The sequence below is a fragment of the Adiantum capillus-veneris genome, chromosome 11, assembly GCF_014529385.1.
Source record: "Adiantum capillus-veneris isolate H3 chromosome 11, ASM1452938v2, whole genome shotgun sequence".
Taxonomy (NCBI): domain Eukaryota; kingdom Viridiplantae; phylum Streptophyta; class Polypodiopsida; order Polypodiales; family Pteridaceae; genus Adiantum; species Adiantum capillus-veneris.
In genome coordinates, this window is record NC_140941.1 from 88,537,457 (window position 1) to 88,546,629 (window position 9,173).

General features: G+C 43.0%; 1 protein-coding gene and 1 pseudogene across 1 annotated transcript; one reads left to right on the top strand and one right to left on the bottom strand.

Moving 5' to 3' along the window:
* Positions 1–214: 214 nt before the first annotated feature.
* LOC147447609 (mitochondrial adenine nucleotide transporter ADNT1 pseudogene) lies at positions 215–839 on the bottom strand (annotated as a pseudogene).
* A 1,402-nt stretch (positions 840–2,241) lies between these two features.
* Positions 2,242–3,249, top strand: LOC147447610 (uncharacterized). Its single transcript, XM_086523648.1, has 5 exons — positions 2,242–2,343; positions 2,457–2,512; positions 2,610–2,799; positions 2,915–3,051; positions 3,105–3,249. The coding sequence occupies exons 1-5, from the start codon at positions 2,242–2,244 to the stop codon at positions 3,247–3,249; spliced, it is 630 nt and encodes a 209-aa protein (XP_086379774.1).
* The last annotated feature ends 5,924 nt before the right edge of the window (positions 3,250–9,173 follow it).

The following is a 9,173-nucleotide window of genomic DNA, read 5'->3' on the forward strand; positions in this document are numbered from 1 at the left end:
TACATTTTCTCTAGGCATCTACCGATTCCTACAATTGGTAGCCCTAATGGCTTCAGGGAATGGAAGCTCCTACAATTGGAGGTATCTTTCTTGATTTTTAAGAGTAAAAGTGATTGGGCCCCCCCTACTAGCGCACACTCGGACTTATCATTTAAATTTCCCTTCTTAAAAAAATTAGAGACTCTTACAAATCAGTACTACGGCCAATGTGCTTTCAAATCGTTTGTCCATTTACAATCTCTTCTACCTTATTGCTTTTGCAGATTGCATATTCACTTAATCTGATAGTTGGAATTCGACTCCAAGAAGATCCTTCATCACCTCATATGTCAGAAACACCAAAGCAATAGAAGAAACAACCTTGACAGAATTGGGAATCATGCGTTTGTAAAAGGCTCCAAAGCCTTCATTGCGAACAGTCTTCCGAAAAGCATCAATCATCCCAGTGTACTGAACCGATGCTTTCATCTAACCATCTACAATGATGACAGAGGAGGCATCCTTCCATCCCACCATCTGCATCCTTCTCAGTACCACATCTGCCACGGTCTGGCCCACTGTACCTGCTCATTCTCCACATCCAAGTTTTGTAAGGATGCTCAAATCAGCATTCTTTTCAGGCTTGCTTGCTATGTTCCTCTTCAACAACCAGTCTTTGAGTGATTCATATACTGCAAAATTCAAACCCACGTACGGGATCACACCAATAACAGATGGCAACCAACCTTTGTAGACCGCTAATGGTCCTTCCTCTTCATTGTCGTTGATGTTGCATGGAACATTCCTCGATAGCGCATTGGTGAATCCTCTATTTGCATTGTAAGCCTACCCCGACGCATGTCCGGTGATTGCCAATGATTTAGGGCACATAAGAGCTCTCTCTCTCTGTCTCTCTCTCTCTCTCTCTCTCTCTCTCTCTCTCTCTTTTCTTTTTTTAAAAGCATAAACACCCTCAAGGTGAACATTTCCCTTTACAAAAAGCCAAGATAGAAACAAATTACACCAACTCACATAAGGTAAAAAGGTTACAACAATAAAGAACACATTTTGACACCCAAGTGCAGACACCATATTATGTATTTCACAAGTACGCGCATATGGAAGATTCAAAACCAAAAAGACGCGCTCGGACGGCTGAGTTAGTGAGGGTGGCCCGAGCCACCCTTGTCTTTTCCGCCCTCTTATGGTGGTAGCCACCCTTCTTCTTGTAACCTTTCAATTTCCTTTCTTGGCCCACGACTCGGGAGTTGGCCTCCTCACCTGCTTCTGCCCCAGCCGCTAATTTGCACCCCACTTCCTCCGCCTCAGCATTAGCAACGCTGCTCATGTATGCCGCCAGCATGAGCATCACTATCACCAGCATGCACATTTATACCTAACACCTGATGTTACTTTTGAGTTCTCTCTCTCTCTCTCTCTCTCTCTCTCTCTCTCTCTCTCTCTCTCTCTCTCTCTCTCTCTCTCTCTCTCTCTCTCTCTCTCTCTCTCTCTCTCTCTCTCTCTCTCTCTCTCTCCCGCCGGCGCGCGCTCTTTCAGACATTTTTTTTTTTTCGAGAGAGGACATACTCGTTCATCTCTTTTGCCCTCACGCAGAGAGTGCTTGGAAGGCACCATGGCAGTTGTGTCAACCTTCATTACACCGGCCCTCGTTTCAAACACCTGCGTGTCGAAGTCTCTCAGCTCCTCCACTTACTTCAGCGCTAGGCCCATTGCTGCAGGTCTGCCGGCTCTGAGGAAGATGGAGGTTTCTTGCTCTTTGAAGGAGGAACATGAGTCAAGGAAGGTTGAGTCAGCGGTAGCAGGTGCACTTGCAACTTCATGGTTGTTGCCCATCCTGGGCTTGCCCTTGTGAATGATCGCCTTAGCACCGAGGGTACTGGACTTTCTCTTGGTGTGAGAAACCCCCTAGTATGGATTCTGTTCGGCATTGCAACTCTCATCTGGGCACTCTTCTTCGTATATGCATCCTCACCGAAGGAAGATGACGACTCTAGGCTCACGTTTGTTGTAAGATCAGCTGTGAATCGAGCGTCTGTATTGTATATTTAATTCTGAAAAATATGTTAAAGTTCTCTTAGAGAGAGAGAGAGAGAGAGAGAGAGAGAGAGAGAGAGAGAGAGAGAGAGAGAGAGAGAGAGAGAGAGAGAGAGAGAGAGAGAGAGAGAGAGAGAGAGAGAGAGAGAGAGAGAGAGAGAGAGAGAGAGAGAGAGGGCGATTCTGAGAAGTTCGCGGAGCTCGAAGATGGCTGCAGCACTGAAGGATTTACGCAGCAAAGTGGAGTTGGATGAGGTATTGCAGCGGAAGGGCTCGACTGCTCTTCATTTCTTGGCGTCATGGTGTCCTGTCTGTGCTCCGACAATCCCACCGTCCATTTCTTAAGGGTTAAAGCAAAAGAGAAACCGGATGTCTCAGAGGCTTACAATGTCTCAGCTGTTCTGTTATTTGTTTTTTTCAAGAATGGAGTCTTGGTAAATAATTGGAGGGCGCCAACCCAGTTGAATTGGCTCAAAAGGTATATGAGCTTATAGGCCGTGGAGGTGGTCAGAAGAAGACATCATAAATAGAGGAATGAGAGATGCAAGTAAGATGAATGGTTTTGCTATGTCTAGAATATCAAAGCTTCCAATTTTGATGCCAAGATCTTTCAGAATCTCTACAACCTTGCAACTGAATCCACACTTTGGCTCATTGGGTAAGCCCTTCATGAACAACATCACTGTCTTGGAGGCAACAAGACTCTTTAGCTTTTCCTGCAAAAGCTCACCCTTGCCTGCCTCTGAGTCATTTGCAGAGAATGAGGTAGTCAAGCAAGGTCTCAAATCTTTCTTTGGTACCCTCAGTTGTATATTGCTGGTGAATTCATTGGTGGCTATGATATTGTCACACTGAGATGTATAAGAGCGGGGAACTGAAGGAATTACTGATGGAGAAAGGTGTGGTCCATAAAGAAAATCTTGAAAGTAGACTGAAGAGTTTGATAAATTCATTGCCCACTACGCTTTTCATGAAAGGTTCTCTTGATCGCCGTGTTGTGGGCTCAACTCCAAGGTGGTAAGCATACTACAAGAGGCGGGTATATCTTTTGGTACCTTTGATATTCTTAGTGACAATGAAGTTCTAGAAGGTCTTAGGAAGTATGCCAATTGGCCGACTTATCCACAGCTCTATCACAATGGTGAAATAATAGGAGGGTGCGACATCATTCTGGAGCTAAAAGCAAGCGGTGAGCTGAAGGCAGAGCTCTCATAATTGGTAAAACCTTCATGAGTTTTGTGCAAAATTTACACATTAAAGTACCCGATATATTATAGAATGCTTGTAGTTCAATGTGGCCTCTCAAGCATTTGAGTTGTCCGATCTTGTCTTTATTTAAAAAGATTGATACTTGATGGTTGTGGATTTTTGTCATACTATTGAACTTTTAAGCCCATTTCAACTCATGTAGGAAATTGGCATGCCCCAAAAGAGAGAGAGAGAGAGAGAGAGAGAGAGAGAGAGAGAGAGAGAGAGAGAGAGAGAGAGAGAGAGAGAGAGGAGAAGTGAGGGTTTCTGTGTGTGCTGTTGCAGTCATCCCATCTCGTCAGCACTTTCCTCTCTCGCCGGCAAGCTGTGTAAAGTTTCCTCGCCATCACGTCTACCTCTCTCTTCTGGTCCATGCATGTGCTTTTTGGTACATGTTGTCCAGTGCTCTCGGTTGTATCATGCAGCCTTGTTGCTATAGTATGGGTATTGTATGTGCAAGTGCCAGCTTTGATCGCTCATTGTCTTCTTGCCATCAATCGCGACCCTTCGTCTTCCATCGATTGGAATCTTGCCCCTAGTCTAGTGTGTGACTGCTCTGCGATTTGCATGAGTTGATGAATAGATGAGAAAGAAAGTGCCCAATGTCAAACTCAAAACCACTCCCGAGCCTGACCCCAAGCCCGAGCCAAGAGGTGGCGCTCAGATCCTTTATAGGGTCTCCTCCAGCCTCTCGCTCCCATCTTGCGAACCTCGGAGACCACGAGGCATGATGCCCTCAAGAGAGTATGGGACTACATCAAGGCTCACAAGCTCTAGAGTAGTATTGAGAAATTGCAAATCTTATGTGATCCTCCCCTTAAGAAGGCATTTGGGCGAGATAATGTTAAGGTATCAGAAGTGGGAAGAAGCAGGAGGCATGAGCACGAGCTTGCACTACTATGTTATGATTCCTTCAACTGCCAATATTTCAGCTGACTACAAGTAGTAGTACTAGCACGAGCGTACAACATTTGAAGAGCATAATAATTCATTGCTTATTAGATATGATGCTAATCATTGCGCTGCAAAATTGCAAAAACTCTCTTCTAAAAGATCTTCTCACAAACAATTGGCCATAGAGCATATGATAAGGCCTATGATAGAATTGAATGAGGGCTCATACTTCAAAGTCTATATGATATGGGTTTGGACAGATTCTTTTTCACATTATTTTTGGGAATATGTCACCTAGAATTCCAGTTAATGGTACTCTTACATATGTTATTCCATTGTATAAATCCATAAGACAAGTGTGACCACTTTCTCCTTTGCTCTATGCTATCTCATTTGATAACTTGGATTGGCTTGTTAAAGATGTTATGCAGTAGGGCAAACTCACTACCATAGACATACCTGGCTCTATGAAGCAAATGTGCCTCCAAAAGTTTGTTGATCATGCCAATGCAATTGTGAGGAATGATGTATATGCAATGGAGAATTATAGGGCTTGTCTCATTGTCTTGTAAGTGGCTCGATTATTAACCATGCTAAAAGTCTGGTTTGATGGGGTTGTCTACTTTGTCAAAGCCAGTTTTCACTAGAAGACTTAAACTGCTGCGTTGGGAGGAAAATGTTGCCTGCTCACTGGTGTTTTAGGTCGAGCCATTATTTGATAATTTATAGTTTAGCTTCTTTTTTATGTGCCATAGCCATACGACAAGCTAGTCATCAGCATTGATGGAGTCATGCTATAAATATTCACTTTCTAGCAAGACAATCCGAATGATTGGAAGATCCATACCAATTAAAATTGTGAGTGGAGGTCTGAATACTAAAATAGTTAATAGGAGTTTTGATTATGATTTGAAAAGTAATGGTGTTCCAAGGATCCTCTATCCTCTAAAAGAGAGAGAGAGAGAGAGAGAGAGAGAGAGAGAGAGAGAGAGAGAGAGAGAGAGAGAGAGAGAGAGAGAGAGAGAGAATCCTACGAGGAAGTGTTCACGAAAACCTTTTGTAGGAACCAATGGAAAAAAGAACAATGAATATCTTAACAAAAAAAAGGATTTTAACCTAATTTCACACTAAAATTCTCCAAATGTAGCCAGTGAAAACTCTTTTTGTTGTAATGCATCAATATATAACAAATAATAAATATTCTGTTGATGATAGAATGTACTATATTGCATACAAATACTTGCTCGGGTTTGTCTTTGCTCAGAAAAACTCGCTCGGTGCGTGGTAAGACTCGACCACCACCAACTACTCTAATCTACAAATCGTAACTAAACCTACCTAGTTGCAGACCCTCGGCAAGACCACTTAAAAAAAATGCTTTCTTTAGTCGAAACTAAGCAAGTAACCATCACACAAGTGTTAGTAGGAATACCTACCTAAGTCCTTGTATCCCCGGCAGCAACGGCGCCAATGTTGCGGGAGAGAATCACACCACCCATAAAGTGCATGCATCACAACCTATATCAACATAATGTTAAACGAGGACACAAATGACATGATAGGCACACATAGGAAATCTCTTTAGCTTGCCAGGCTGAGACCATCCTACACATACAATACTCTAGAAGGCCAACTAAACCACAACCTAGAATCTCACTGTTCTCAACTATACCACCTACCCACATACACACAAACAGAAGGAAACTCATCAAATCATACCAGAATCGTACAAAACTTATGGAACACCATCCCCTCACTAGGATACACCTGTTCCAAAGCCTCTACACTCTAAATCCTAGCTCTAAACCCATCTACGGAAAACGCGTATAAAGACAAAGCCGAATTTTGAAAGTGCCAAAAGCTAAAATCTATGAGTACCTATGCATAGCTTATGTCGCTACGATTCTAAAGACTACTTGCAGGCACAAAACAGACATCGTTTGATATACTTACAACCGCAAATAGCTCATAGATGCGTCAGCGCGTTCGCTCCGTTCCGCGAGGAATGCTTGGCGTTGTCGCGTAGCTCTTGCCGAGGCTAGCGCAGTGGTGTAGTTGGATCTCCAATGTGATGAACAAGTGGGGAGTAGCGCCAGGATGAAGCTCATGGTCTCTCTCTTCCTCTCTCACACACAGTCGATGACAACTTAAAACTTATGATTATGATAAAAGTTGTCTTTACAAAATGACCTAGGTACCTTATATACTAAGGCTACCATAGGTTAAACCTAAATTAGAGTTCAAGGGGTAAAATGGCTTTGTATTTACAATCTAGAAGTGCCATTGCACCCCGACTTCTACAACTAGACTAGCTACTTATTGCAATTGATGTTTCTAACCATAATACGCAGCATTTCATAACTCTCAGAGAATAAGGCTTTGGTACGGAAATTGAGTTATGTCATGTTGTTGACTTGCCGGTCAACAAAGGCAGACAAGTGAATGGTCATGAATGACTTCACTTGTAGCAATGAGTTACTTATTGATAACTTTGATTTCAGTAAGAAAAAATTCCAATTCATCCTCCTCATGCACTACTTTTGATTCTAGTTGTTCACATATTAATGATATTTTTGCCTCATTTTGCGACCTACGTATAAGCCAGCTAGAATTTCTCAAGCCCATTTTGCTACTTGATTGAATGAATGTGAGGAGTAATGGTGTGCTTGATAGAAAATGCAATCAATGTATGCCCTTGCACACCTCAACCATCACACTGAGCCTGTTCAATTGTAGGTAAAACAACACTAACAGTAAGACCAGAACTACTAAAACCTGCAACATCCTCCATAAAACGTGGGCGTACATCATAACCTTTAACAATGTTCCATACACCCATGGAAATGAGCACATGATACAATATCTAAGTCCAAAATGGATATTTTTCTCCATTCAATTTGTCATCAAGAGACAATATTTTGAAAACATCATTGCTCTTAGCCATAGTAAAAGACTGAAGTTGATGTAGAAAATGCCCAAAATGAGTAGAAATTGAAGAAAAATTGTATGTACAAACCACAAACCACAATAAACTATCAAAGGCTTGTCATGCAAAAACTTTCTATAGAAAAAATTCTACACAAAAGGATGAAATTACATGTGCAATACATATAGTAGCCCTCTATGAGTTATCCCAAAGTACATGCCAACTTGCTGATGCTTGGAAAAACTCATCAAAATTAGAGAAAGTGAGTAGGAGGGTGTTGGCAATGCTAACGACTCTATCTGAGAGCATGCAACATGCTCTAATACCAATTGTTGGAATTTGGGTTGCAAGAATGCACACACAACTTGGAGATGGCGAAGCAGCTCAAGGCACACAAGAGAGAAGGTATTATTAAGTGTGTGAATACAAGATAAGTTAGCCCTAGAGTGATGGGTATATATATAAATCACAGGGGGAGAAGACCTTCTATTGAGGGAAAAAAGTGCCCTTGACGATTCTAAGTGTGTTTGCACACCACTACCATATACATGGTAACATGATAAATGCAAAATAAATCTTTTAGATATTCTTGTAAAAATATATAAAAGCACTAAAACAAGATTCTCCTTATTAAAAAACTTGAGCATTAAACCAACCAGTAGAACTTGCAATGCAAATTTTTTTATCAAGGCAACATTTTGGATGACTAGCTTTGGATGCTAGAAGTGACTGGTGACCACCTCTGCAAAACCTACAACCATCTTCAGCTAGTAGGTCTGATTGAAAAGAAAATAAGCTGACACTCCAGTCCATGCTTGTACCATTGCAACATGGCAAGTGTTACCATGCATGATTTGTTGAGATTAAAGATAAGAGGTTCCCAAAACACACCCATGAAACAAGACCCAATAAAACAAAATTATGTCATGTAAATCAAGGCACCACTACTAATGTCATGCCAAGGGTAGGGCTAGGAGGGCATGGCCCTAGACAAGGGCCTAAAAATACACATGCAGTACAGGGGCTATATATAGCTAAGATCTAGAGGGCCAGGGCCCTATATATAGGCAGGTTGGGTGGTTACGAGCATGTCTATCTTCCCTCAGTCCCTCACTGGTATTAGAGCTCAGGGGGAAGGGAAAATCTATGGAGGAGGGAAGGAGAAGGATACGAGGTCACGCATGGCTTTGCATGTGTATTCTCTCTCTCTCTCTCTCTCTCTCTCTCTCTCTCTCTCTCTCTCTCTCTCTCTCTCTCTCTCTCTCTCTCTCTCTCTCTCTCTCTCTCTCTCTCTCTCTCTCTCTCTCTCTCTCGGGTCGTGGAAAAATCCTCTGGCAAGGGAGGAGCTGAAGCTCGTGGGCAGGCACCCTAGGCAGGAGATGGAGGGGTCGTGAAGGAAAAAACATCAGCATGCTCTCCAAGGGTGGAGCTTTGAATATGGTGGCTAAAGGCGGAGATCCATGGGAGCGGTCGCTTGCGAGGAAGGTCGGCCATAGCGACTTGCGACGTTTGCAACAGGAATGGCCCCAAAGAGGAGTGCCCTCCTGAGTTGGACCTTTCTCAAGTTTGCAACAACAAGTGGACAAGAAAACCCCGAAGGGTGCTACAAGAAAATTTGTCTTGCGCATGAGTCGACTACAGAAGTCTACCATGACTGACGCTTGAGTTCACATAATTCAAAAAGGGGCGCCCTATTTTGGGCGCACCCCCCCCCCCCCCCTTCCTCCCCAGTCTACGAGACTTTTCCCACACCAAAGAGCAATGGGGAAGCAATACGATTGAATCTCAAGTTTCGAAGCAAGGCAATGAGACAAAGTACAGAAATTTCATTGCATGTCCATCCCGGGCACACACCCGGGAGTCACAGTGTTAGCACCCCTTGGCCAGTGCACAACTACGGATGCAGAAGGGATACAAAGTGCGTATTTGGAGAGATGGCTTGGCATGCATTCTCATGGATATGCATGATCATGTGGCATGTGAGATGTTAATAACAAGGATAGAGCCTCCCGAGGATAAGCCAGTTCAAGAACAATGGCGGCTCCAACACATAAATCATGCAAGGCATGTC

Coding starts and splice junctions, on each gene's coding strand:
- LOC147447610 (XM_086523648.1), top strand. CDS start 2,242: ATGGCTGCAGCACTGAAGGATTTACGCAGCAAAGTGGAGTTGGATGAG. Junction 2,344..2,456: donor TCTTGGCGTCATGGTGTCCT/GTCTGTGCTCCG, acceptor GTTTTTTTCAAG/AATGGAGTCTTGGTAAATAA. Junction 2,513..2,609: donor CAGTTGAATTGGCTCAAAAG/GTATATGAGCTT, acceptor TGCTATGTCTAG/AATATCAAAGCTTCCAATTT.